This window comes from Lynx canadensis, chromosome A2 (assembly GCF_007474595.2).
Source record: "Lynx canadensis isolate LIC74 chromosome A2, mLynCan4.pri.v2, whole genome shotgun sequence".
Lineage (NCBI taxonomy): Eukaryota > Metazoa > Chordata > Mammalia > Carnivora > Felidae > Lynx > Lynx canadensis.
This window is the reverse complement of record NC_044304.2, coordinates 2,535,836-2,563,422: the sequence shown is the minus strand read 5'-3', so window position 1 is coordinate 2,563,422 and position 27,587 is coordinate 2,535,836. Positions and strand designations below refer to the sequence as shown.

The following is a 27,587-nucleotide window of genomic DNA, read 5'->3' as shown; positions in this document are numbered from 1 at the left end:
CCCTGGGCCCCTCGGGGCCTGATGCTGCCGGGAGGGGGGGTGGGGAGGGGAGGGGGACGCCCGGCCCCTCCCGATCTCGGGTGCTGCCCAGATGGTGAATAACGCGGGGCCTGGCGGCAGAAGTGCAAAGAGGGCGCCGGGTCCCCAGCGGGCTGGGGGGCGCCCCCTGACCCCCATCAGCCAGGCCAGGCCTGAGGGGCGTGGCCAGCGCCAGGGGGAGGGGCCGGTGAGAGACGCTGGAGAGACAGACAGGGACCGACAGGGCGCGGGCCGCTGCGCGGAGCCCCCATCCTGAGCTATTTTTAGCCCCCGCGGACCCCGCTTCCAGGCGGGGAGGACTCGTCGCCCCTCCTCCAGCCCCGGAGGACCTCGCGCAGCCGGGCGTCCTGAGCTGCCGCGCCCTCCATCCGTGCCCTGCGGAAACGGGGCAGCGCCGGGGTCCTCTGTGCGTCCCGCCCCCGGCCGTGACTCGGTTTCCCCGGGGGCCCCGGGAGGCCCGACCGCCCTGCTCCCCGCTCCGCCCTCCCCGGCCTGAGCCCGACACCCGCACGTCGGCCAGCCGGGCTGTGCGACAGGGGCGACCCCAGCGCAGGCCACGGATCGTCGTCTCCAGGTGAGGCCGGCCCGCCAGGTTAGGGGCGCGGCGTGAGCGCGGGCAGGATGTGTCCGGCGGCCCGCACCGCTGTGGGTGTGTCCCCCCCCCCCCCCGACCGCCGGTCGCCAGGTGCTAGGTGTCCCCGGGCGGTGCTGAGACCGGGTCTGCGACCGGAGTGTGCCGTCGTGCCCCTGCCGTCCGCCCGGGGCCTGTCCCGGTATGGCCTGCGACGTGCCTCTGTGTTTTCCTGGGAGCCTGCGGGGCCGCTCAGGGTCCTTCCGCGCCGCAGGGAGGGTGCAAGGCGCTGGGCGTGGCTGCGAGCCCCGTGTCTGTGCGTGTGTGGCCGGTCTCAGCCCACGTCAGGACCATCACTGTAACTCAGTGCCCATCCTCAACCACGGCCAAGGGCCCCCAGGCCTGTCCCCTCACCTCACACCTGCCCTCTCGTGCAGGTGAGTGGCGAGCCCTGGAGAGCACCCACTGTACAGATAAGGAAACCGAGGCTCACGGGGGACCCCTTGAGTCAGGGCGGAGGCTGGGCTCAGACCTAGTGGGGCGGACGCTGGCGGCCCCACTTTGCACCCTCTGGGGTGGGGGCCGGGTTGGTGTCACAAACAGGAAAAGGTCCCGGAAATTAAGCCTCATGGTGTGGTGAGGGGAGGTGGGGCAGGCCTGGGGGCTGACATTTGTGTGCGGTGTCTGTGGAGGGGTCCACACCCGTGGGCCTGCGAGCCTGCGTCAGGCCCCGGGCTGGCCTGGTCCCTGAAAAGGTGACACCGTTGGTCACCTGGACGGCGCTCAGAGCACTTAGCAAATGTGCTGGGGCCACCTCAGGGCTGCCCCCGTGCGCCTGGCCGGCCAGGAGCCGACCTCTGAGCTCCCGCAGGGCAGGGAAGGCTCCCGGGCGGGGAGGGGCCTGGGTGGGAGCAGGTCGGGCCCAGAAAATCAGTGGAATGCCAGCAGGCGGCTCAGTGTCGTGGGTCTCCCCGCTTCACAGAGGAGGGGACACTGAGGCTTGGCACAGTTTACCCCCCCCCCCCCCGCAGCCTGGGACTCCGGCGAGCCGGTCAGAGGTCAGCGTCGCCCCTGCGGGAGTCTGGGTGAGCCTGGGCGCGGGGACAGGAGGCCTCGCAAGCCATCGAGTCGGGGGAGAGGGGGAGAGACGTGTTGAGGGATGGCTGGCTCGGCGGACTGGAGGGGGTGGGGGAGGAGAGCCAGGGACCGACCCACAGGCAGAGGAGGGGCCTGGCGCTTGGGAACCGGAGATCGCATTCCGCAGGGGGCTGGGCATGGGAGGCCTGGTGCCTGAGGCTCTGGGGCAGCTGGAAGGAGCCCCAGGCCTCGCCCAGGTGGGCTGACGACGCCCCCGGGGCGGGCCGGCAGTCCTCCAGGGAGGAGCCAGGAGCTGAGACGGAAGTTCTGGACCCAGGGCCCAGCCACGTTCCCATCAAAGCTCTAGAACCTCAGCCCCTTGGAATTCTCGACTCGACGCCCTGCGGGTTCTGGAAGCGGGAGCGCGTTGGAATTCCAGAGCCCTGGTCCTTCAAAGCCAAACCTCCCTGCTCTTGGGCCACGGAATCCTGAGTCTGTCTGGCGGATCTGGGCGCCAGGGCCCCCCACGAGGCACAGAAAGGAGGATGGGTTCCCCCGAGGGCCACACGGTGCTGATTGTGGACCTCGGGCTATGGCGAGGACAGGGCCCTGCCGTCCCCTCCCAGCCCGTCTGGGGGTGGGGGTGGGGGAGGGGAAGGGAGGCTTTGCCAGGTGCCCCTGCGGGGCTGGCGTGGTTGCCTGGGGAACTCGGGAAGGCAGCTGTCACCAGGACCTGCCCCCGAGGGGACTGGAAACCAGAGGCTGTGGCCAGGGGGAGTCAGGCCAGGTTCCAGCCTCCCCCTGGGGCCAAGAGCTCTGGGTCACAGGTTTGTTCCCAGACGCGGGAGGCGTGAGGCGGTCTCCGGGTGAATCAGCAGTCGAATCGGCAATTCACGGAGCCTCCCACGGGGGCTGGCGCTGTGGGCCCAGGAGGAGCCCCTAGCTCGCGGTCACTCCAGCCTGGGGTTAGGTCAGTGGTCGCAGGCACAGCCCAAGTCCCCGGGAATGTCCCGCAACGGTGCATTCCAGCTCTGGAGGGAGAGAGTGCCCCGTCCCGAGGGGAATCCAAATGCAGGCCAAATCTGTGACGGCAGAGCGCGCACCCCTGCCCTGCCGCGGAGGGGAAGGTTGCGGGTCACTGCGGAAAGCCCCCCCCCCCGCCGTGCTGCCCCCGCACCTCTCCCGGGGCCTCAGTGTTCCCACCGGAGGCCCCACCCCACCGCCGAGGAGGGAAACTCCGTGCGCGTGTCAGGAGCTGGGTAAGGAGTCGCTGAGCAGAGGGACCAGGCCAGCGCAGCAGGGAACACGTGGGAAGGTGGCCACGGCCACCACCCTGAGGGCACCCACGAGGCCCTGAGCCCTGTACTCGGACCCACTCGTTCCCGTCATCAGGCCCCTTACGGGAAGGGACGAGGCGTGCGACTAGACCAGAGTCAGTGAGAGGGCAGGCAGCGAGGCCTGGACCCCAGGCCAATCTGACCCACTTGTAGGAAATGCTATCCCTTGGGGGCGCCCGGGTGGCTCAGTCGGTTGAGCGCCCGACTTCGGCTCAGGTCATGATCTCACAGTTTGTAGGTTCGAGCCCCGCGTCGGGCTCAGCGCTGACAGCCCGGAGCCTGCTTCGGATTCTGTGTCTCCCTCTCTCTCTGCCCCTCCCCTGCTCATGCTCTGTCTCTCTCAAAAATATTTAAAAATTCAAAAAAAAAAAAGAAAGAAAATCCTATCCCTTAAAGGAAATCTCCACCCCACGCCCCCCATCTGGTTATTGGCAAGGCTTCGAATCGTTTACACGCATTTGTCCGTAACAAGACCTGGGTTTACACCTGAGATCAACTCGGGCCAGGCTGTGGGACCTCGGACAAGAGATTTAACTAACGTGCCTCGGTTTGCCCCCTCTGCAAAATGGGTGTCACAGTAGGACCTTTGTGAGCTTTCCCTGCCCGGCCACCGCCGTACCTCCCACGTCTGCCCGCCTTCGCCCGCCCTTCCCCACCCCTGCCCCGGGAACCCCTGCTGCCCACACAGGGAGCCTTCCTGTCTTTTGGGGAACCGGGAGCTGTTTTTTTGAATGATCTCTCAATTTATTTCTTCTTGACGTCCCCACATCTGGTGTGTTCGTCCACATTCGCAGAAGTCAGGCCCAGATGTCTCCGGTTTTGTCGCCCGGCCCCACCGCGAGGACCAGGTCCCTCTCGCTGCCATTTATAGCCCATCCCCGGGGAGTCTGTCACTGCCCATGAGCCATGTTTCTGTTCCCAGAATGGAACCGGATTTCTGGGTTTGTTTCTTATTATGAAAACAATGCCCTGAAAACGGGGGCGGCGGGGAAGAATCCACACGATTGCAACATGTGCCAGGAAGCGTCGTCCTAAAACGCGGAAGGTGTCGGGCCCCCCGCCATGCGTGCGCGACAACTGGTGACCCAGAGGCTGACCTCAGAGCCGGCCTGGGAGCCGGGACCTCTGGCCGACGTCCAGCTGCCCTCCTCACCTTGGACGCATCCAGTCTCCCCACCCATCCTGGACTCTGCAGTCCGACAAGGGCTCAGAGGGGCGACAGGGGCTCAGAGGGGTGACAAGCAGGGGGCGGTGGTGCCCGGAGGGAAGCAACCATTTGCCTGGGGTCACGCCGGGGGTGCCCGGGGCTGCCGTTCAAACCCAGGGCCTCTCTCTGGGTTCTTCTCTGACACCCTGGTCTCCAGGGGTCACAGAGGAGACGGCAGCGGTCCTCACCCTTGAGGGTCACGGCCACCGGGGCAGGACAGAGCTGGAGGCGGTACGGCTAGTGATACTACTGAGCGGGGAGCGAGGCAAGTCGGGGAAGGTTTCTTCGAAGAGGGGTTATTTGGGGCGCCTGGGCGGCTCGGTCAGTTGAGTGTCCGACTCTTGATCTCGGCTCGTGTCGTGGTGTCACCATCCGTAGCCTCCCCTCTCCTTCCCCTGCTGTCTCTCTTCCTCTCTCTCTCTCAAAATAAACAAACATCAAAACAAAGAAAACCGAAGAGGGTCATTTGGACTGGGGCGTTGAAGCCCGCGTAGGAGTTCGCCAGGCCCGCGCGGATCCAAGGGCAGAGTGACTCACCGGCGTTCCTTCTGCCTGCTCCCCCAGGTGTGCCCGAGCCGTCCCCGCCCGCCGCCCCCGGCCCGATGGGTCGGTGACCCGGCGCCATGTGGCCCAACGGCAGCGCCCTGGGGCCCTGTTTCCGGCCCACCAACATCACCCCGGAGGAGCGGCGGCTCATCGCCTCCCCCTGGTTCTCCGCCTCCTTCTGCCTCGTGGGCCTGGCGTCCAACCTGCTGGCCCTGAGTGTGCTGGCCGGTGCGCGGCAGGGCGGCTCGCACGCCCGCTCCTCCTTCCTCACCTTCCTCTGCGGCCTGGTCCTCACCGACTTCGCGGGGCTGCTGGTCACCGGCGCCATCGTGGTGGCCCAGCACGCCGTCCTCTTCGACTGGCGCGCCGTGGACCCCGGCTGCCGCCTCTGCCAGTTCATGGGCGTCGTCATGGTCTTCTTCGGCCTCTGCCCGCTGTGGCTGGGGGCCGCCATGGCCTCGGAGCGCTACCTGGGCATCACCCGGCCCTTCTCGCGGCCCGCGGCCGCCTCCGGGCGCCGCGCCTGGGCCACGGTGGGGCTGGTGTGGGCCTCGGCGCTGGCGCTGGGCCTGCTGCCCCTGCTGGGCGTGGGCCGCTACACGCTGCAGTATCCCGGCTCCTGGTGCTTCCTGACGCTCGGCGCCCAGCCCGGGGACGTGGCCTTCGGCCTGCTGTTCTCGCTCCTGGGCGGCCTCTCGGTGGGGCTGTCCTTCCTGCTCAACACGATCAGCGTGGCCGCTCTGTGCCACGTCTACCACGGCCAGGAGGCCGCCCAGCAGCGCCCACGGGACTGTGAGGTCGAGATGATGGCTCAGCTCACGGGCATCATGGCGGTGGCCACTATCTGCTGGATGCCGCTGCTGGTGAGTGGCGGGCGGGGGGCGTGGGGTGGGGGTGGGGGTCCGCTCGGGGCTCCTGCCGCTCCTGGTGACCGGGCTTGGGCTCAGCCACATGGATTTAGGTCTCCCGGTTCTCACCCGCCCGGGAGAACGCGGGCACGGACCCCAGGGTTCGGGCGTCCTTCCTCGAGGAGCTCACGAGCGGGGCGCGGATAACCCCCAGACCGGGGGCGCGATGGGGATGCCCAGGGAGGGGCTCCAGGATTCCATCTGGGGCATCAGAGAAGGCTTCCCAGGGGAGGGGCGTGGGAGCTGGGGTCTCGAGGGATGAATAGGAGTTTTCTTAACAAAGCCAAGGAAGCCATTCTAGGTAGTGTCGCTGAATCATCAAACATCTCCTGAGTCTCCTCCGTGCCCGGTTCTGGGCTGGAACCCAGGCCTGCCCAGGTTTTCCGAGTCGGGGAGGCTGGGCCCAAGCCCTGCGAGTGATTGGCGTAAGTTGGCCATTCCGGGTGGTTATCTTTCCATCTCTGTTTGATCGGGACGAGTCTGGCGTCTGAAGTCAGACACGCGGTTCCCAGCCCACGTCCCGTGAGGACTTGCCGTGTGACTCTGGCTCCGGGCTCCCCTCCTCCAGCCTTGCTGTCTGGTTACGGGGATCCCAAAGCGTGATGGTGAGGTTGACATGAACTCGCTCGTTCATTTGTTCTTCCAACAAGCGTGTCACGAGCGACTCCTGTGTACAAGGCTCCGCTCTGGGCACCGAGGACACAGCCGAGATCCTGTGCTTCTGGGAGCTCTTGCCAGCGGGGCAGGCGGGCCGTGAACTTAGTCCGCTCCCTCCGCCGGTGGAGCGTGCGACTCCTGGTCTCGGGATCGTGAGTTCGAGCCCCACGTCGGGTGCAGCGATCACTTAAAAATAGAACCCCAAAAACAAAACAAAACAAAACAACCCGCGAATGGAAAGATCGCGAATTTGTTCTTGCTTTTGCCTTGTTTTTTTTTTGTTTTGTTTTGTTTTGCTAGAACGTCTTGCATACGTGAACGGTTAGAGGAAAGGTACAAAGACCCATAATATTTTGTGACACGTGCAAATGCCACGGGGTTCCCATTTCCGCCTCCAGAAAGAAAGTCCTGTTGGAACACGGCCGCGCCCATTCGGTTCCACGTGGCTTTCACGCTGCAGAGCTGAGTGGCGACAGAGACCGCGTTCCGAGGGTTATACGGTCCTTTAAGAAAAAGTTTGTCACCAAAGGGGACTCGGGAGTCGTTTAGTGATTCAGCGAGATTCTACCTAGGACGCCTTCCTGGTTTTTGTCTGGCAGTTAAACTCCTATCCGTGTTTCAGAGAGCCAGCTCCAAGGGTTCAGAGCGGAGCAGGGCCCGTTCTGGGTGTCTGTCCCCAGGGATTGCAGGCTGGAGGGCAGACCCTGGTCAGGGGCCTCTTGGTGAAGGTGACATTTGAGCAAAGACATGGTAGAGGGGTGAGCTGTGTGCAGCTCCGAGGGCGAAAGCATTCCAGGCAGCGGGCGCGGCATGGGCCAAGGTCCTGAGGCAGGACCCTGCCTAGTGTGTGGGAGGAACAGCCCGGAGGCCTGTGTGGTTGGAGCAGAGCGGGGGAGGGGGAGGGAGGGAGGACGGGAGGGCGGAGAGGGGACGGGCACAGGTCGCGGAAGGCCTTGGGGGGCCGAGGGGAGAATTTGGGCTTCTACCCTGGGGGGGGGGGGGGGGGAGGGAGAAGCCCTGGAGGGCTGAGGGCGGAGGGGGGAGGGACCCGACTCAGGTGCTGCCCAGTACAGGTGAGGGATGCCACTAGTAATGAGTTGAATACGTAAATGTTCTCAGATCCATGAGAACAGGCCTGGGAGGGACACGCCGAGGACAGGACAAGAGCACGTCCGTCAGCCAGAAGCACCATCCTGTAACTGACGCTCCCGCGGGAACCCGTAGGTGCCTGTGGCTGGCACCCACCCCGGGAACGGGTTCCTCGCAGGCTCCCTGCTTCCCTCCCCTGGCCGAGATACACCCAGCCGGCCGACGAGGACCCTGCCCTCCAGCCTCCTGGCTCTTGGTAACACCCAGAAGGAGCTCCGTCCTGCTCCGAGTCGTCAGAACTGGGGCTCTGACGCATGAATAGGAGTTCACTCGCTAGACCGAAGGGGGAAGGCATCCCGGGTAGAATCCCTGCCTCACGAAACAATTCCTGAGTCCCCTTTGGGGGTAAGCTTTCTCAGAAAGGGCCGGGCGGTGAATATTCCAGGCACGGTCTCGGTCACCACGACTCGGCCCGGCCCAGGGAGCGTGAAGGCAGCCACCGAGGACGGGGAAAATGCACGTGGCTTGCGCCCCTGGGCTCCATTCGTGGACGCCGAGGTTTGAATCCCATGTCGTTTTCACGTGCCACAGATATGCTCCTCTTTTTTCTCCCACTGTTCCCGCGTGGAAGGACATTCTCGACATAACAACAAAACCAAAGCAAAGAACAAAGCAAACAAAAGAAGGCAGAAAGACGCGGAGGGCCAGATTTGGCCCCTGACCACCCCCCGCTCTAGAGCCTCCCCTGGCTCCCATCGCCCCCCAGGACAGGCCCCCAGACGCTCCCTGCAAACTCACCTGGGGACACTGCCATCTGCCAGCCGGTCACCGCCCCTCCCCCCTCGGTCAGCTCAGGTGCCCGCTCTGGGCTCCTGCGGGCCTCACCCCTCCTCCACCGTGGCTCTTGTCACCCCCACCCGCACGCTCTGACAGCCTGGCCACCATCCTGGTGGGGACTGCGGACCCACGCCGGAGGGACCCGGTCTGTCTGCCCCCAGCCTTGCCCAGCACACAGTAGGTGCTCAGGAAACAATATAAATACAAGTTTTTAAAGATTTTATTTTACCTTTATTTTTAAAGTTTATTTTGAGAGAGAGAGAGAGAGAGAGAGAGAGAGAGAGAGTACAAGCAGGGGAGGGCCAGAGAGAGAGGGAGACGGAGAGAATCCCAAGCAGGCTCCTCACTGACAGCACGGAGCCCGATGCGGGGCTCGAACTCACGAACCGTGAGATCATGACCTGAGCTGAAGTGGGAGGGCTTAACTGACTGAGGCACCCAGGTGCCCCCCGGATTTTATTTTTAAGGAATCTCTACACACAACGTGGGGCTCGAATTCGCAACCCTGAGATTGAGTCACAGGTTCCTTAGACTGAACCAGCCCGGTGTCCCAATGTTAATATAATTTCAATATAACAGTTTATTTTAATATAAGAATTTAACATCGTGTGAATTATGATTATGCTTAACATAAATTTTCATTATAGTTACAAAATATACATTATAACTATTACATTGTTACTGAGTTATCATTTATATCTAATTGTGTCAATGATACAGTTAGTTATATGATTATACTTGTAATATATATTTTAAATACTATATGTTATAATTAACAGTATATTAGCTATTCGTTGTATCATATATTTGTAAATAACTTCTATGACATATGTAATATTAAACAAAAATGTCAACAGTAATGGAATATACTTAAATGATTCAGTATACAAGTCTAGCATAGAATTATTTAATATAAAATTGTGTCAAAATCATATAAAATATAATTTACATAAAATAGAAATCTCAACGCAAGATATAATTACTTAAAATAAAATATATGATATAAAAATTAAGTATTTAGGGGCGCCTGGGTGGTTTGGTCGGTGAAGCGTCTGACTCTCGGTTTCGGCTCAGGTCATGATCTCACGGTTCGTGAGTTCGAGCCCCATGTCGGGCTCTGTGCTGATGGCTCGGAGCCTGGAGCTGCTTCGGATTCTGTCTCTACACCTCCCTGGCTCTCTCTCTCTCTCTCTCTCCCTCTCTCTCAAAATAAATAAACCTAAAAAAATTAAGTATTTCAGGGGCAACTTTATAGCCCAATGTTGTATTCTACCTTTCGTACGAATCGAACGAAAACGCTGTGGCAGGAACGGCGACTCCGCCTGCTTCCCCCTGCAGGTTTCTGTTTCTTCCCCACCATTTTTAATTGTGCCCCAGGGAGAGGCAGGAAAAGCGTGCTGTTTTCTAGCTCCATCAACTGCAGCCCAGAGAGGTCAGGCGGCTCTCCCGAGGTCACGCGGCAAAGCCGGGGCACAACGAGCACTTGGCCTCAGCTGCCCCCGGGGCGGGGCGGGGGGGGGGGCCGCAGGGAAGGTGCCGGTGAGGGGCAAGGCTGGCGGCCGGCGGGGTCCCTGGCTGACCGCTCTGCCCCCGGCAGGTGTTCATCGCCCAGACGGTGCTGCGCAGCCCGCCCGCCATGAGCCCGACCGGACAGCTGTCCCGAGCCACGGAGCAACGGCTGCTCATTTACCTGCGCGTGGCCACCTGGAACCAGATCCTGGACCCCTGGGTGTACATCCTGTTCCGCCGGGCCGTGATCCGGCGTCTCCACCCCCGCCTCGGCGCCCGGCCCAGGTCGCTGTCCCTGCAGCCCCAGCTCACCCAGAGGCCCACGGTGCAGTAGGACCCGAGGGGGACAGCCGGACGGGGCGCTCCCGAGGGTCACGGCCAGTCTCTTCTGAAGCCCCAGGAGCCAGGAGCGTCGGAAGGACCGAGACCTTGAAGGGCAGGCCTGCGGGCTCTCCTCCATCCGCCCTGGGGACTCCCTAACTCCTCCCTGATCCCCCTTTCCCCTCCCGTCCCTTCTCCCCGCCCCCCCAGGAAGGGTGGGCAGGCCTGTGGGGCGGGTGTCTGAGGAGATCAGACTTGCAAGCTTCCCCTTCCAGAAATCCTCCAGAAGTGGGGGCCCTTGGACCCGACACGACCTGCTTACTGGGGGGTACCGTTGATTCAGCTTGATGCCCCCACCCAAGAAGGCCCTGTTTGGAAAATATTGAGCACGAATAGGCAGGACACCCCCTCCCTGGCCAAAATACATCTTAGCCCCGCCGGCCGTCTTTGTTTCCCTCTGGGTCCAGACGGCATCGATCTTCACCGACATGCGGGCGGCCGCCTGAGCAGAGCTGGGGTGCAGGGGAAGGGGGTGGGGGGGAGGGGGCTGGGTTCTGACTCCTCACCTCCTTTCTGGAGTCTTGACTAAGCACTCTGTAGGCCCGGTCTCCTGTCATTCTCCCTACAGTCCCCGGGGTTCTGGCATTAAACCCATTCGCAGGTGAGGGAAAGAGAGGAGACGGACAGAGACAGGCAGGACTGGGACGTGAGCAATTGCTACCCAACCCCCCCCCCCCCAGTCCCAAGCAGGGCTCACTCCCTCACTCGGGTAGCTGCTCCCACACCACTTCAGACCCCAGGGCCTTGAACAGAAGACACTTGGCCCACAGCAGGTGCTCAATAAACATCCATGGGAGGGACAGAGGACTGAGCCTTTACCACCCGTGTGTGTGTGTGTGTGTGTGTGTGTGTGTGTGCTCGTGCAGGTGCCAGAGCTCATGCACAGCGCTTGGCAAAGAGCTTGGCACAGAGTAGACGCCTGAGAAGCACCCGGTGTGGTCACGCCAGCCCCCTAAAGCCTCCTGCCTGCCCCTTCCTCTGTCTTCCCAGGAGCTCCCCCCAGAAATGACACCTCCAGCTGCCGGGGTGGGAGGTGCCTTTATTTCCCGCGAGCCCTCGAGGTACATGAGGACCGAATTCCCCTCCTGCTCCCCATTTCTCCACCTCCTGCCCGCAGGCCTCTCCCCCTCCCCCCCACCCCACCCCGCCCCGCCCCACCCCTGCCAGCTTTCCACTCCACAGACCTGGGATCTGCTTACAGCTCTGAGAGCCAGGCCCCGGTGAAACTAAAGCCCCTGTTTCCACTCTCCCTACCACCCGCCCCCCTCCCCGCCCCTGCAACCTGCTGGGGGAATGAGGTCACCTGCTGCTTCCAGGGGGGACCCAGGCTGGGAGGGGCAGGAGACAGGATGGGGGAGACCACGGAGGCCAACAGAAGTCATCCTCGAACTATAGCTCCCCTTGGTGGGGGAGGGGCTCTGATGACTCCTTGAACATGGGGGAGGGGACAGGTCCCTGAGCCAGGCATTCAGGGGGCTGGGAATGCAGGAGGGGCTCCCTGGGGGCAGAACTAGGGATGACAGATATGGTGGAGGGGGGGGACTTCTGGGGTCCTAGCCGAGGCTTGGGGAAGAGGGCTGGTTTCGGGGGGGCTGAGGGGATCTGTGGCCGAGGGGCCGGGTAGGAAGTCGCTGGGCTTTGGCTCAGGCCGGTGTCGGCCTGGGTTCCATGTACCAGATCATGGGGCCGGGGCTGAGGCCGAGAGACTGTGCTAGGGGCCAGAGTCAGGGCTCTGGGGGCTGGAGAAGAGAGATCAGCCTGGGTTCTAAGGTCAAGGCCAGGGATCTGTAGGTGGAGCCCACTTTTAGAGCTGAGCTGGATCTCTGAGCTGGTCTGGGTCCTGGAGCTGGATCGGGTTCCCGAAGCAGGCTGGGTTCTAGAACTAAGGCAAGTTCCAGAGCTGGGCTGAGTTCTTGCACGGGGCTGGGTCTCTGAAGTGAGCTGGGTGTCAGAGCTGGGCTGGGTTCTAGAACTGATCAGGCTTCTGGAGCTTGGTTGGGTTCCAGGAATAGGCTGGGTTCTTGAACTGCTCTGGGTTTCAGAGTTGGGCTGGGTCTCAGGGCTGAACTGAATCCTGGAGCTGGGCTGGGTTCCAGAGCTGGGCTGGGCTCTAGCGATGAGCTGAGTTCCAGAGCTCGTCTGCTTCCCAGAGTTCAGCTCAATACCAGAGCTGCCTTGGCCTGTGGCTTGGAGCTGGCATCTAGAACTCGGCAGGGTTTCTGAGACGAGCTGAGTCCCAGAGGTCGACGGAGCTCTGGGACAGGTCTGCGTCCTGCAACTGAGTCTGCTCTCAGCGCGAGACAGATTTGTGGACTTTAAGTCTGTTGCTGCGTTGGTCCGGGTCCCAGGGCTAGATAGGATGCCAGGGTTTAGCTGGATTCTGGAACTTAGGGGGGCCTCAGCCACGGACTGCACTGGGGAGCCAGACGGGATCTCAGACGCACTCTGTGCTCCAGAACTGAGCTGAGCTCCAGAGCTGGGTGGAGTGCCTGAGCGGGACTGAGCTCTGGAAACTGCCCAGGCTTTGAGGTCGGTCTGGGTCCCGGAGTCCGACGGTATTCTAGAGCTGCTCTGCGTTCTGCCGTGAGAGCGGGGCTCGGCGTCGAGCTGGGCTCGGGAGGCAGGCCTTGGCTCAGGGAGGGCCGCGGTTCCAGAGTTTGTGTGAATTCTGGAGACGGGCCTGGTTGTAGCACTAGGTTGGGGCGTAGAACTGGGCTCCGTCTCTGAGCTGGAATCATCACCGGAGCTGGACTGGGCCCCGGGTTGGGAGTGGGTACTTGAGGGCACTTGGGCTTTAGGGCAGGGCTGGGGTCTGGGTCTGGACCGAAGTTCAGCTTGCGTCTGGGTTCGTGAGTAGACTTGGGTTTGGGGGCCCTCTTCCAATCCTGGGCCGGTGTGGCCACTGCGGCCGGGCTGTTTCTTGAGTCTGGCCCGGGCTCCAGAACTAACGAGAGTTCCTGAACTGGACGGGGTGTCCGGGTACGGCCGGGTCACGGGGTTGTCTTGAGTTCCAGAGTCCGGTCGAGTTTTACGGCAGGGCTTGGTCAGAGATCCGGGCTGGCTTCCAGAACCGGGGTTGATCTCGGGGCTCGGCTGTGTCCTGAAACGTAGCTGGGCTCCAGAACTTGACTTGATTTCAGGGCTGGGCTTCGCGTCAGAGCCGTCTTGGGTTCTAGAAGAGGGCTGGGTTTTGGAGCCGGGTTGGGTCTCCGCACGGAGCTTGGTTCTAGAGCAAGGCTTGACCTCAGGGCTGGGCTTGCTCTCGGAACTGGTAGGGGTTCTAGAGGTGAACTCGGTCTCAGAGCTGGCCTGGGCTCTGGAGGGGGACTGGGTTTTGGAGCTGGGTAGGGTCTCAGAGGTGGATTGGGTTCTAGAGAGGAGCCCAGTCTCCGAGCTGGCCTGGGCTCTGGCGCAGGGCTGGGCTTCGGGAACCGGCGGGGAGGGCCGCGGCAGGGGGCTGGGCTCTGGGCTGGGGCTGCGCTCAGCCCCGGGACAGACTAGCCGCAGGCCTCCCTGGCCTCGCCGATGGCGGCCCACACCTCCACCACAAACTCGTCCGGGAAGGCAAACTCGCCCAAGACGGAATCTAAACGGTGCGCAAACTCCTGGACGCTCGGCGTCTTCTTGGCTGTGTCCACCATGGTGGACGCTGCGGGCCAGAGAGGAGGGGAGGTGGGTGAGGGTGCTCCCTGGGGCCCCTGCCTCCTCCCTGCGGGCTGTCCTCCCCCCAGGGTCCACCCGGCTTACCCTGGCCCCTTACCCAGCTCAGGGTCCCGAATGCCCATGTAGCTCTCCAGCAGGTCGTCGACCCTCCGGGACGCCTCCTCCTCAAACTCGGTGGGCTGGGGGGCGGGGCGGGGGGGGGGGCGGACAGAGGAGCACCGCAGAGGGTCAGAAGCCTGGGGTCCCTCCAGCCCAGCCCCTCCACGGGCTCCCGCCCCTCAGGTGACAGGGGAGCGGGGCTTGGCAGGAGTCGGCGCTCCGTGTCACCACTATTGTCCTGCCACACGACCAGGGGGCATCCTGCAGGAGGTGGGGGCGGGGGGGACCAGGCTGGACGCAGGGGAGGGTCTTACCCGAGGGAGCACTGAGTCAGCGGACTGCTTGCTGCAAGAAAGAGCCCCTGGAGACTCCCGTCCCCTTCACTCACCACTTCCTCCACTGTGGCGGCCCCCCCGGAACGCAGTCGCAGGGTCTCCCTCCCGCTGGTCACTTTTGCATCCGCGGGGCATTTGCTGCTTCTGCTCCGCTGGCCAATCATATCTGCGGGGGACACGGTGGGGGAGGGGCATCTGTTCTGCGGGATCCCCGTCCGCGGATCCCTCGGAAGCTACCCGCTGAGCCTTTCTAGAACCTTCTATCCTTCAAAGCCCTCCTTTACGTCCATGGGTGAATCTTCAGAGACCCTGCTTGAGAATCCTTTCTTCCCCCAAATCTCCCTTCTCTTTATTTTTTGTTTTTTTATGTTTTTTTTTTTTTTTTTAAAGAAATCTCTCTGCCCGGCACGGGGCTCAAACTCATGACCCCAAGATGGAGAGTCGTCCCCTCCACCGACTGAGCCAGCCAGACGCCCCATCTCTCCTCTTTTTTTTTTTTTAATTTTTTTTAACGTTTATTTATTTTTGAGACAGGGAGAGACAGCATGAACGAGGGAGGGTCAGAGAGAGAGGGAGACACAGAATCCGAAACAGGCTCCAGGCTCTGAGCTGTCAGCACGGAGCCCGGCGCGGGGCTCGAACTCACGGACCGCGAGATCATGACCTGAGCCGAAGTCGGATGCCCAACCGACTGAGCCACCCAGGCGCCCCTCTCCTCTTTTTAAAAAGTCTCTCTAGGGGCGCCTGGGTGGCTCCGTTAGCTAAGCGTTGTCTGACTTTTTTTTTCTAAGTTTATGTATTTACTTAGAGAGAGAGTCCTGGCACAGAGTACAACACAGGGCCCGAACTCATGAAACCGCGGTGACATTATGACCTGATCTGAAACCATGAGTCAGAAGCTTAACCGACTGAGCCTCCCGGGGGGGGGGGGGCGGGGGGGAGGCGGGGGGGCCCTAGCATCCAACTTGGCATCTTCCGTCTTGGCTCAGGTCACGATCTTGCAATTCGTGGGCTCTGCTGACAGTGAGGAGCCTGCTTGGGATCCTCTCTCCTTCTCTCTCTCTCTCTCTCTCTCTCTCTCTGCCCCTCCCCCCCCATGCTCTTTCTCTCAAAACTAAAATAAACATTAAAAAAAAGTGGGGGGGGAGGGGAGTCCATGCGGAAATAAGATGGGCGCCAGGATGGAAATTGACATGCCGGCTCCTTCCTTGAGAAAGTCCTCAACAGACCATCCTAAACAAGATGTCTACATTCTAGAACAGAGGTTTTTAACCTGGTGGTAGGGGCGGGTGGTTCCCCCGCCCCCAGGTGACATTGATGTTGCCATTGGCAGCCGCTGGGTCGAAGCCGGGGGTGCTGCTCAACATCGTGCAGCGCACAGGACGGCCCCCACCACAGAGAATGATCGGGCCCAAATGTCACGGCGCTGAGGTTGAGAAACTCTCATCCTATCCCGGTCTTCCCACCCCCACCCACACACACCTCCACCCCTCGGCTGGCTGTAACGATCTAGAAACTGCCTACCTGTGCCCGACACAGTGCCGGAAGCTCCCCGTCATGTCACCAGAGGCTTCTAGAACCTTCCATCCTGTCCCATTTCCCCCCCCCCCCATCCTCCAGTGTACTGGGCCTCCAGGCAACCCACTTCTGGAAGAGCTCCTCAGCGCCACCCCACCTGCCCCCGGGGACCCCAGGGGGCCCTCACCGAAGGCTCTCTTGGGCTGCACCAGGCGCAGGGTGAAGGGCTGTGACTTGGGCAGCTCGCGGAGCATCTTGGCCACCTCGTAGTGGCGGCAGCCCACGATGGAGTGGTCGTTGATGGCCTCGATGCTGTCGCCCACGCACACGGCCTGGATCCGGTTGATGATGCTGCCCTCCTTGATCCTCTGCAGGGACCCAGAGTCACTCACGGGGCCGCCCCGGCCACCGACACCCTCGCCCCCAGCTCCCTAGAGCCCAGTTAGACCAGAGGGGGCCGGTGGCTCATCCCAGGTCCCGGAGCACCCGGGAAGCCGCCCGCCCTGCGTGGGCACCTTAATGAAGGCGTAGCCGGCCCCATTGTCCGTGATGGTCAACCCCAGGGCGTCTTCGGTCTTAGTGACCTCCACTTCCTTGGTCTCGCCGCGCACGTGGGCAAAGATGAAGTCCTCCAGCCCTATCTGGCCGCCCAGGAGTTTCTGCATGTCTACTTTGTGGCTGTTTAGGGTGCAGAATAGGATCTGTCCCGAGGGGAGGGGAAGCCCAGAGTTAACGACAGTGCTCCTCGCCCTCTGTCTGCGCAGGACAACCAGGGGGATGCGCTCAGGAGAGGGAAACCGAGGCACGAAGAGGCTCGCCACTGGTCTGATCACCCAGCCGCCAGGATCTCGGTCCACGGGAAAGGGCAGGGCGTGGGATCCTCAGAACGGGGTGATAGGGAGGCCCTGCGCAGGAAGAGCGCCCTCCTTCACCCCTAAACGTTCAGTTATACCCCGTCGGGGCCCCGACACCCCAGACCAACTTTTTCAGGCGATTCTGAATCGGCCGGCGCCCCCTGGGGGCTACGAGCCGCACCGCCCTGCAGCCCGGCCCCTGAACCCCGCGGCCTCCTGGAAAGCGGCTGCCTGGAACCCCGGTCCCCAGCCGCGCGCCCGGGGACCACAGAGGCGCTTACCCGAGGGCTGGGGTCGCTGCGGGCTGGTTCGGCGGCGTGGGCTCCCGGACAATCTAAAGGAGCCGCCCACCCTAAAACATGCTCATTGTTTTTGCGCAGGGCGGGCTCTGCGCAGGGCTTTTAACGGAAGAGGGTCCCTGGAGTATGGGCACCCCAGGGTCTGGGAGATGCGTCTCTGAGACCCGGCGATCGGCTCCCCTCCATCGGGGGAGGAGGCGAGCCGGGCCCCCAGGCCGGGGGTCCGGACCCCACCCCTCTCTCCCGGTCAGACGGGTGGGGCGCTGGCTCCGGGGCCGCGGCGTCCTCACCTCGGTGGGCGCGATCCCGAAGGCCTCGGCGATCTTGGCGTAGAGCTCGCGGACGTTGGTGAAGCCCTCGATCCTGCCCGTGGGGCTGCCGTGCGCCAGCTGCGTGCGGAAAACCAGGCGCGGGCGGGCGCGGGGCGCGGCTGGGGGCTCGGCGGGCGACGGCGGGGGCGCGGGCGGGCGCGGGGCCTCGGCGCCCCGGGCCTCGGGGGCCGCTGCGCTCTCCATGGCCGGAGCTCGGCCACCCCGGCCACAGCCGCCGCCGGATCCGCCGCTTCCTGCAGCCTCCCCCTCCCCCGGCCCGGGGCCCGACAGCCGAGCCGCTGGGGTAAGGGGATCCGGGAATCCGAGCCGCCCGGGAAGGCGACACCGCGGGGTGCGGGGTGGGGGCGGCCCCAGGTGTCCGGGCCCTGGCAGGGCCAGCTGTGCGCTCCCGGGGGTGGGGGTGGGGGTGGGGGTGGGGGACCCGGATCACCAGGGAGCATGCCGAGCGCCCAGTCTCTGCCAGGCGCACTCATTTAATTCTTCCTGCAAGGTGGGGGAAGACAAACCCTTGGATAACCTCAGCCATCTCCTGTCCCTGCTCAGCCACAGCCCCCCAGGGCCCCGTCCTCCCCTGGGGTAGAAGCCCAAGTCCTTCCAGAGGCCCACAAGGCCCCGCAGGACCGTCCCCAACTCCTTCCCGCCCTCCCCTCCTCCCGGTCTCCCCCTCCTCACAATGCACCCGCCAAAAGGGCCCCCCCCCACCCCCGCCTTTCCTCTAATGGGCCAGGCCCGGTCCTACCCCGGGGCCTTTGCACACGCTGTTCCTACTGCCTGGAATGCCATCTCTCAGTCACCCACTGGTTCCCCCCCTCACCTTCCTCTGCCACTTGATCAAATATTGCCTCCTCCTTCCACCTCTCAATCTCTTTCCCCAGATTCTTCCCCCTGGTGCTGAGCACCAGCTGACACACCAGGTGGCCGTGCCCACAACTGGAGCGTCGGCTACGGGAGGCCGGCTGCTCTGACCTCTCTTTCCCAGCCATATCCCGGGTGCCCAGCGCCTGGCCCGCAGCAGGCCTTCAAGCAGTCTTTGGCGAGGAAATGAAGGGACCTCCAGTTTACAGGTGGAAAAGGAGGGAAAGAGGGGCGCCCGGGGGGCTCAGTCGGCTGAGCGTCTGACTTCAGGTCATGATCTCGCGGTTCATGGGTTGGAGCCCCACGTTGGGCCCTGTGCTGACAGCTCAGAGCCTGGAGCCCGTTCTGGATTCTGTCTCCCTCGCTCTCTGCCCCTCCCCCGCTCACGTTCTGTCTGTGTCTCTCTCGCTCTCGAAAATAAACGTTAAAAAAATAATTAAAAGAATAAAACATTTTTAAAAAATTAAAAACAACAACCACCTCACAACACTCAGTGAGAGAACCAGGCACAAAAGGCCGCACTGCGTGTGATTCATTTATGTGAAATGACTACAACAGACAAATCCATAGGCAGGAAGTGGACTCGTTTCTGCCAGGGGCTGCGGGAGGTGGCAGGGGGGTGGTGACTGCTGAGGGGTACAGGGTTTCTTTCTTTCTTTCTTTCTTTCTTTTTTAATGTTTATTTATTTATTTATTTATTTGGAGAGCCAGAGCGCAAGCAGGGGAGGGGCGGAGAGAGAGGGAGACACAGAATCCGAAGCAGGCTCCAGGCCCGGAGCTGTCGGCACAGAGCCCGACGTGGGGCCCGAAACTCACCAGCAGTGAGATCATGACCCGAGCCGAGGTCGGGCACTCAACCCACTGAGCCACCCAGGCGCCCCAGGGTTTCTCTGGGGTGACGGAAATGTTTTCGAGTTAGAGCGTGCTGCTGATTGCACAACTCTGTAAACGCACGAGAAACCACAGAATTGCACACTCTGAAACCTTGAAAAACCGAGGAACCCCCCCCCCTCCCCAAAACGGTACTCTTTTCGGAAGACATACTTAGGGGCCAACAGTAGAGCAAGAACCACCTGGCAGACTGCAAATTCGGGGTGGGCGTACCTGGGCCAAGAGGAGGTGGGACCAGGGACCTGGGCTGGGGAGGTGACATTATCTGGTTGTGTCGGTCTCCCGGGGCCGCCATAACAAAGCACCACGAGCTGGGTGGCTTAACAGGGATGTACTCTCTCGGTTCCGGGGGCCCGAAGTGTGAAATCAGTTTATGGGCGAGGACCACGCTCTCCCCCCCGCCCCCCGCCAGTCCCCCACAGACCTCAGCAGAGCCCTCCCCTGTGCCCCAGCTTCTGGTGGTGACCGGACCTTTCCAGCGCTTTTTGGCAGCTGTATTTTTCCCATTTCTGCCTCGGTGGTCACGTGGCCGTCTCCCAAGTCTGTGTCCGAATCTTCATCTTCTTATAAGGACACCAGTCATATTGGCTCAGGGGTCCACCCTGCTCCAGGATGACCTCACCCTGACTAATTATATCTGCAACGACCCTATTTCCAAATAAGGTCACATGCTCAGGGCCCGGGGTTAGGGCTCCAGCATAGTTTTTGAGGGAACACGATTCGATCCACGATACGGGTGTTTGGTCAGATGCTCCTCCCGAAGTTTCGAGATGCCTTCAATATTCCGTGACGCGAACGGTCTCGGAGACGATCGCTCAGTGAGTCGGGCACAGAATCACCACGTGAGCCAGCAGCTTGACTCCCGGGGAGAAGCCCCGCGCGACGCGCGACGGCAGGCAGGCGATCAGACGCCCGTAGGCACACGGTCGCGGCAGGATTCACAACCGCCGAAGGGCGGAAACAACCCAAATGCCCATCAGCGGGTGAATGGACAACCGTGGGGGCTCCGTCCACACACCGGGATGTTATTCGGCGGCGGACAGGAGGCCCGCTGCCCTGTGGACGCTCGGGGAGGGAACCGGACCCAAAAGGCCGCAGGGCACGTGACCCCATGTGTGAGAAATGTCCAGAACAGGCAAATCCAGACAGTTCAGTGGGTCGGTGGGGTTGCCAGGCGCTGGGGGAGGGCAGGTCTGGAACACGCACGGGGGCGTCCTGGGGGCCACGTCTTCTAGCCCACCTCTGCCCCCCCCCCACACACACACGCGCAAAATCCACAAACCCGGAACTCAAATTCCACTTTTTATTTAAAAAGTCCCGATTGAGCAAAGGCAGAGGCTGCCTCCACATGGGCCCCTCAGCTGGATGAGGGAGGGCTGGCCGGTACCAGCCTCCCCGGCGCTGGGGTGCAGGAATCTGGGGGTGACAGGCAGGGGGCCCCGCCTGGAGTATAGGCTTGTCCCTGCTGTGCGCCCACGTGGGGGCGCTTGTGGGGAGCGCCTGCTGGGAGTCCCAGTGTGTCAGCTGTGGGTTTGTCTCTCTCCTGTGTCCCAGGGCTCGGTCCTCAAGACCCGGTATAGTAGGTACATCCCTCCCCACATTGGATGTGCAAGCTGCCATGGGGCCCCCCCCCCGTGTCCTGGGCTACGCGGCCCGTGTGTGGTGTCCCCATGTCCCTGTAGTGTGACGTGCAAGGTGAGCAGGCCTTGCTGGGCCTCGGGGCTCTGGGTTCTAGATGTGCCTCGTACAGCAGGTGGTTTTCTGGGTTCGGGGTGCTGGGGAAGTTGAAAGCTAGAGGGAGGCTGTAGAAATTTAATTTGAGGGGGGCTGGAGCCCCCAAGGTGCAGGATTGGGCACGGCCCCAAAAGGTGGACCCCCAATCCTCCTCCATGGTGGGGAGAAGGGGCCGTGACCAGAGCTTGGTCTTCTCTGGATCCGTGGGGCGGCGGATACCCTCATAGGTGCTCGCTGTGACGGGAAAGAGGGGGGGGGGACTCGTGATGGGGCCCCCCACCATTTATCAGCCCCGACTCCCATCCCAGGGGTCACTACAGGCCAGCCGCCAACCCTCAGCACTTCCAAACAGATGCCAGGAAGGGGGCCTGGGGTCGATCCCACCTAATCCAGGCAGCTGGGAGCCACCCCGAAAAGCCCACCGAGCAGCGCGGCTGTAGGAAGTCCTAGGCCCCCCCCCCCCCCCCCCCCCCACAGTGGATCTCATTGGCCAAGAGGGACGGGCATATCCCACCCCGCAGTGTGAATAAGCTACCCGGTCTCATCAGCGCCCCACAGTGGTCCGACCACCGGCCCCCTGCATCGAACAAGCCCCACCTGGTAGCTTCCCTTGTGGGCGGTGGCCTCGGAATAAGATCCCACGGCCGGATCCCACCCGGCAGCGCCCACAGACTCCGGGAACCACGGTGGAGGGTGAGATCCAGTCATTCCCACGGGGCCCGCCAAGGCACGTCTAGCCCCAGGCAGCCCCCCAAGCCCCAGGCCGGACAGCCCCCCCTGGGCTGAGCAGAGCCCCGGGACTCGCCCCGGCACACACCTGGCGACCTGGGCCAGGATCTCCTTGATGCGGACGATTAGCTTCTCGTGCTGGGCGGGGTCGCGCTCGATGGCGCCGTGCAGCCGAGCCATGTAGAAGTCCAGGGTGCCGAGAGTGGGCGTCTCGCCCGTGCCTGGAGAGAAGGGACTGGTCACGGGAGCCCAGCGCGGCAGTCCACGCAGGCGGGGATCCCCGGAAGCGGAGGTCAGAGAATGGGGGGGGAGGGGGGTCTGCAAGGGCAGGGTCCCGGGGAGGGGGCCAAAGGCGCGGCGCGTCAGTGGGGTCGGGTGGGGGATCAAGACGTCTAGACCCAGAAAGATCCAGGTCGGCTGAGGGAAGGGGTCAGAAAATGGAAAGTGGTGGGGGCGAGGTCGCGGTGGGGGAGGCGGGGACAAATTGGCGAGGAGGTAACCGAGGTCGACTCAGGCCAGAGCGTGGAAGGCCGGAGAGGAGGGGGGCGGTGGGCGCGTGCTTTGCTCGGGAAGGGGAGGGGTCCTTCGGAGCCGGAGTCGAACGGCCGGGGGCGGGGTTGGCGGGTCGCGGGGGCGGGGCTCCAGGCCCGAAGCAGTTGGGGGCGGTGCCAGTGGGACCAGGGGGTGGGGCCGGCGGGGCGGGGTTCGGAAGATAAACGGTGTGGGCCAGGTGGGCCGGCGGGGGCGGGGCCAGGAGGTGGGGCCGGAGGGGCGGAGCTCGGAAGATAGAGGGCGGGGGCCGGCGGGGGCGTGGCCAGGAGGTGGGGCCGGCGGGGCCGAGCTCGGAAGACAGAGGGTGTGGGCTGGGCGGCCCGGCGGGGCCGGGGGCGGGGCCGGGCCGGGGCGGGGCGGGGCCTCCGCACCCGGCACAGGCAGCGAGGCGAAGCTGGCGGTGAGCGCCTGGCGCACGGCCTGGAGCTGCTGCTGCAGCGCCAGCGTCCGCCGCTCCTCCAGCGCCAGCTCTTGCTCCAGGCGCTCGCGCGCGCTGCTCATGCTCTGCGTGTGCCTCTGCAGCACGGCGTTCTGCTCCTCGAAGGCCACGTTCATCTTGCGCAGGCGCCGCAGCTCTGCCTCCCGCGCTGCGGCGTGGGGGAGCCGGATCAGAGCCTGGCGCTACCTCCCTTCCCTCTGCCGGGCCTTTGCCTTAGCTGTGTCCCCCCTGCCTGGCCGTCTGTCACTGCTCTGCCTCCAGCCCCACACCTCAGCTCCGGGGGTGGCGGCTGCGGGACGTAGGCACCTCGGCCTGGAGAGGTAGATTCCCCCCACCCCCCCGGGGGCCTGCTACCTCCCGCCCGGGCCCACCCACTCTCCCAACACCCCCTTCCCCAAGAACCCCTGCTCAGTGCTCACCTTTGTTTTGGTCCAAGAACTCTTCAGTGAAGATGGGGACGTCGAAGGTGGAGAAGCCATCACAGTCCCCACCCTGGGATGACAGGACAAGGTGACGATTTGGGGGGAGAGGGCAGCCAAAACCCCTCTGGGACGTCCCTGAAGCTTGGGAGGGATTCCTCTGGCCATCTGGGTAACAACATTCCCAGGATGTGGCTGTCCCACCTCTGCCTGGAGGCGGGACACTCGCTTCCTCCGGTGAGTGTGAGCGGTTGGTTCTGGCTCACCCAGGGGTCTAAAGACCTCCAGACCTTTCTTGCCCAGGCACTGTCCTTGGAGGAGGGGCACTTACCTTGTGTCCGTTCAAGAGGGTATTCATGAGCCCAGAGCCCGAGTCTTCTAGTTGGGGAGGGAGGAGGGCAGGATCAGCCTGGCAGGTCTCTTCGGACCCCCCCCCATTGCTTTGCAAGTGCCGTTCCCCCTGCCTGGGATACCCTCCTCCCGTCCCCGCGTTAGCCTTACTCATCCTGGGACAGGCTCCTGCCTGGGCCCCCCAGTGTCTGCGTACCCCCACGTCCGCATCGCCCGGCCCTGCTCACTCACAGCTGTCTGGTTAGGGGGTCTCTCGTCTTGATGGGACGAGAGCCCCATGGAGGGCGGGGCGGTCTGCCCGGGTCGCCTGACTCAGAGCCCGGACCCAGCTGCCTGGGGGGCTGGGTCCCCTCGCACCTTTCTTGATCTTCTTTTCCTGAAGCTTCTCCGTGCACATCTTGTAGGCTTCTGACTGCTGGTAGGCGCGCAGCTCCTTCATGTACTGCTGCTTCTCCCGCTCGGCCTCATCCAGGTACCGCTGGGGGGGGCGGGGGGGGGGGCGCGGTAGGAGGCTCGGCCGGGCCCAGGGGCACGGGAGGCAGGCCTCCAAGGCCACACGCCATCTCCATCACTCAGCTCACCGTGCCCACCCTGCCCCTAGCTCCCTACCGCCCGCCTTTCCAGGGAAAACCTGGCTTCTCAGCCTGCTGCTCAGAGACCTCCCTCCTCCCCGCAGACTCCCGCCTTTATAAACCACTCCCTGCCTCCTGACCGCAGCCTCCCATCCGCGGGCTGGACTGCCCTCCCGCACCCATTCTGCTTGTTGAAATCCCCCTTAGACGGTGCAAACCGGTGGTGCTTTTTGTTCCCGTGATGTTGTTGCAACTTGCAGTTAATTACCAGGATTTGAAGTTCGGAAGGTATCGCATAAGACTCCAGCCCCCACCCCTGCTTCTTTAGACACATCCACGTTAGTCATTGACTTTACGTCTCTTCTTGCCACCCTCCCCCGCTCGCTTCAGCATGCTGGGGAGAGCTCATGGGGGGTCAGCTCTCAGGCAGAAGCAAGGGCCCAACAAAGCAAGGGTCCTTTGGGGGGGTGGGGGGTGGCTTCAGCAGTGTCCAGCGGGTCGGGGTGAAGGTCAGTGGTCCTGGGCCAGCCCCCTCCGCCGACCCCCGCCGTCCCACCTGCTTCTCTGCAGGCTGCAGCTTGCTCCACTCGGCACCCAGCATCTTGGTGATCTCGGGAAAGGGCAGATCCGGGTGGCGGGTGCGGATCTGCTCGCGCCGCTCGTTCAGGAAGCGCACGTAGCCGGTGACTGGTGCCTTGGGCCCATTCGGCAGTATCTTCTTTCGCTTCTTGCCCTTGGGCCACCCGCGCTTCTTCACCGGCTGCAGAACCGCACCGCGCCGTTGGGAGGGGCCTGGAGGGCTGGGGCAGGGCTAGAGGGATGGGCGGGGCCTATCCAAGGAGAGAGGGCCCGGAGGTATGGCCTGGTGAAGGGTCAGGTTTGAGAGAGGCGGGGAGGGGGGGTTCGGGGAGCGCCGGCCAGGGGTGAGGGATCGGAGGGACGGGGCACGTGGCATCTGCAACGGGGTTCGGCCCAGGGACGGGGCGGGCTTGTGGGTGTGGTCTCTGGTCTGGGCGTGGCTTCTGTGTTGGAGCAAAGGCCCATAGGACGATGGGAAGGTGCCTCCCACAGGGCAGTGGGCGGAGCCGTATTGGGCGACGGGCGGGGCCCGGACCTAGTGACTGAGGATCCCCTTGGGGGCGTGGCATGCGGCACGGGGCGGGGGTCTCAGATCTGGGAGGAAAATCTGGGCTGTGGGCGGAGCCACAGCGAATTCAAATCTGGCCCGGGGTGGAGCTTCCAGGCGGTGGGCGAGACCCAGTGCCTCCCCCCATCACGGTGCAGGGACTCTCACCTCCTCTTCGTGGGACCCCTTCTCGCCGGCCCGGGGGCCCTCGCCGCGCTCTTGCTTGACAGCCACCACGAAGCCCCCGTGCTGTCCCGGAGCCTTGCCGCCCGCCGGCCTGGAGCCACGGGACGCCAGGGTCACCCCCACCCTCACCTCCACCCCCGACCGCGGAGCTGGCACTGAGGGGGCCTGAGTCCTGGGGGCAGGCGTCCGACGGGGTCATTATTCGCGGGACGGGGCAGGAGCACAAGAGGGGCGGCAGAGACCCCTGGGAGGGGCTGGGCCGGAGAGTGGCAGGGGTGGGTGGGGGAAGAGGCCGGCGGGGACCCACCGGGGAGGTCCTGACCCGGGTGTGTGGGGGGGGAGTCAAGACCCTGGGGGACGGGGGTCCAGGAGTTCCGACAGGGCGGGCGGGGGCTGGGCTGCAGCCCCGAGTGGGCTGGGGGAGGGGATGTCGCACTCACGCGGCGGCCGCGCCGGGCTGCTTGGAGCCGTGGGACATGGCCGCTCCCGGCCCCACCTGGAAGGCAGACGCGTGGCCGAGTGAGGGGCGCCCGAGTCGCCGACGGCGGGGGAGCCCCCCGGAATGCCGGGCCCGGGGCGTTTGGTGGGGGGGGGGGCCGGATCCAGGGGCGGGGAGGCCCTCGAGGGCGGGCGCCCCGGGGATCCTTTGTTGGGCGATGGTCCCCCGGAAGGCCCGGGCCCACCCTCCTCCAGTCCGAGGGGGGCCTCTCCCCAGCCCCAGGACCCCCGCGCCCCCACCCCCTCGCAGGGCCCAGAGTTCCGCGGCTGTTTTCACCTCCAAAGAAACTTTCCCGGACCTCTCCGCTGCTACGACGCTCCAACCAACCGCCCCGAGCCCGCCCCTGCCGCTCGCCCCGCCTCGGGCATGCTAATGACGCCTCTTCGAGTTGTCGGATTGGGTGCAGTCTTTCCCTGGGGTGTGACCATGCAGATGAGGGTTGGCGCGCCGATCGGCGATTGGCTGGGGTAGCCGCCGGGCCGCGTGGGAGGTGGAGAGGGAAGGCTGCGGGCGGGTGCGTCAAGTTCGGCTGCGCTCGGCCGCTCTCGGGGCCAATCAGGGCGCTTTGAGGCCTCGCAGGGCGGAGCCCCTTAAAGGGCTAGTAGGCGCGGCTCGTGTTCCTCCTCTCCCGGTGAAGGCGAGACTCCCCGCCCCTGCGGGATCCCGGACCTGCCGGGCCAGATCGGGCCCCTCCCTAGTTGTCATGGAGACAGCGGCAGGTTGCTAGGGAAAGGGTTAAGGTCCTTCCCGGCAGCCCCCCGCCTCAGGACTAGGTGGGACCTGTTCTCAGTGTCTTGCAAACCTGGCGGGCAAGTCAGCTTTCCGTTCCCTGAACTTAGGGCCTCCGGAGTCCAGCTGTGCCTCGTCCGGCCCTGAGCCAGCAGGGGCTGCTCTCCCCGCCTCCCGGGGACGTGCGCGGCTTTCCCTCCTGTGCGATGGGGACCTTGCACGATGGTTAGGACCAGGAGGCTGGGACAGGAAGGCTGCAAGAACCTCGTTAACATGGAGGGGCAGGAGGCTCTGCTCTGGGATTTTGGGGGCCCCCAGGCGGCAGCGTGGTCTTATGGTCTGCCTGGGACTGCCCTACTCCCGCGATGACAGTTGGGGTCACTGGTTGTGCACCACGTCCTATTAGACCTCACACACCTTGCCCACATCACCTCCCTGCCCTCATCCGCCTCCTCCGTCGGCCTCCTTACTGCTCCTCAAACACAGACGTGTCCGCTTCACTCATTCCCACCTCTGGGCCTTTGCACCTGCTGTGCCCTTCCTCCAGGTTATCCGCCAGGCTCACGGCTTGATCTCCTTCAGGTCTTTGCTAAAATGTCACCTTCTCGATGAGGTTTCCCCCGTACACCCTGTCTTATTTTTTCTCCACACGTTTGTTTCCTCTGCTGCAGCACAACAAAAGAAAAAAAAAAAATTAAGCTCTATTTGCTTATCTAAGTAATCTCTACCCCCAGTGTGGGGCTCGAACTCACCACCTGGAGATCAAGAGTCAGCTGCTCTGTGACTGAGCCAGCCAGGGGCCCCTGAAGAACAAAAATTGAACGGAATGAATTTGAAGAGCTAATTGGCTTTATTAAGGGATTCGCGAATGGGGCTCAAAGAGTTGTACAAAATGGAAGGTTTCTATGGGAAGCAGGGTGGGGCAAGGAGGTTCTTAGCAAAAGAAAAGAAAGGATTGTCCCACGCAAGGTCACTTCTCTAAGCAGGAAGTCTTATTATGCAGATTATCTCATTCTTTGAGGTGCAGAGGGCCCAGGAGACAAATTACCTACTTGGTGCTTATGAGAAAGTTCCCGACTGACCCTTTAAGACTTAAGGTTTCTGGGGCAACCGCTGTTAGGTTAGGTATGAAGCCGCAGGTCGTGACTTGGCCTAAGTGGCTCTTTTAGGGACAGGTGGTTTTTTTTTTTTTTTTAACGTTTATTTATTTTTGAGACAGAGAGAGACAGAGCATGAACGGGGGAGGG

The 27,587-nt window shown here is 63.2% G+C and overlaps 3 protein-coding genes across 14 annotated transcripts; 1 reads left to right on the top strand and 2 right to left on the bottom strand.

Moving 5' to 3' along the window:
* Nucleotides 1-158: 158 nt before the first annotated feature.
* On the top strand, nt 159-10,974 carry TBXA2R (thromboxane A2 receptor). Of its 7 annotated transcripts, XR_003963975.1 has the most exons (5): nt 159-613; nt 4,796-5,640; nt 7,462-7,836; nt 8,023-8,445; nt 9,866-9,951. XR_003963975.1 is itself a non-coding variant. In XM_030292573.1 (4 exons), the coding sequence occupies exons 2-3, from the start codon at nt 4,855-4,857 to the stop codon at nt 7,543-7,545; spliced, it is 870 nt and encodes a 289-aa protein (XP_030148433.1). In that variant the 5' UTR covers nt 159-613; nt 4,796-4,854; the 3' UTR covers nt 7,546-7,562; nt 9,866-9,947. The 7 variants fall into 7 exon arrangements, 5 of the variants coding, with proteins under 5 accessions (XP_030148433.1, XP_030148384.1, XP_030148430.1 ...); XR_003963970.1 differs by having other exon boundaries at nt 7,462-8,445; XM_030292573.1 differs by lacking the exon at nt 8,023-8,445 and having other exon boundaries at nt 7,462-7,562; nt 9,866-9,947.
* Nucleotides 10,975-11,321: 347 nt separating this feature from the next.
* GIPC3 (GIPC PDZ domain containing family member 3) lies at nt 11,322-17,448 on the bottom strand. Of its 5 annotated transcripts, none has more exons than XM_030336800.1 (7): nt 17,217-17,448; nt 16,289-16,474; nt 15,961-16,141; nt 14,309-14,421; nt 13,906-14,000; nt 12,181-13,807; nt 11,322-12,126 (listed from the first exon to the last, which is right to left on the bottom strand). In XM_030336800.1, the coding sequence occupies exons 1-7, from the start codon at nt 17,439-17,441 to the stop codon at nt 11,548-11,550; spliced, it is 3,006 nt and encodes a 1,001-aa protein (XP_030192660.1). In that variant the 5' UTR covers nt 17,442-17,448; the 3' UTR covers nt 11,322-11,547. The 5 variants fall into 5 exon arrangements, with proteins under 5 accessions (XP_030192660.1, XP_030192667.1, XP_030192652.1 ...); XM_030336807.1 differs by having other exon boundaries at nt 11,322-12,077; nt 12,186-13,807; XM_030336792.1 differs by having other exon boundaries at nt 11,322-13,807.
* A 2,840-nt stretch (nt 17,449-20,288) lies between these two features.
* HMG20B (high mobility group 20B) lies at nt 20,289-25,940 on the bottom strand. Of its 2 annotated transcripts, none has more exons than XM_030292576.1 (10): nt 25,888-25,940; nt 25,553-25,608; nt 25,095-25,203; nt 24,357-24,560; nt 23,586-23,706; nt 23,209-23,252; nt 22,878-22,950; nt 22,391-22,606; nt 21,556-21,688; nt 20,289-20,972 (listed from the first exon to the last, which is right to left on the bottom strand). In XM_030292576.1, exons 2-10 carry the CDS (start codon nt 25,588-25,590, stop codon nt 20,960-20,962), a joined length of 951 nt encoding a protein of 316 aa, XP_030148436.1. In that variant the 5' UTR covers nt 25,591-25,608; nt 25,888-25,940; the 3' UTR covers nt 20,289-20,959. The 2 variants fall into 2 exon arrangements, with proteins under 2 accessions (XP_030148436.1, XP_030148435.1); XM_030292575.1 differs by having other exon boundaries at nt 23,209-23,255; nt 25,888-25,939.
* Between the last annotated feature and the right edge of the window lie 1,647 nt (nt 25,941-27,587).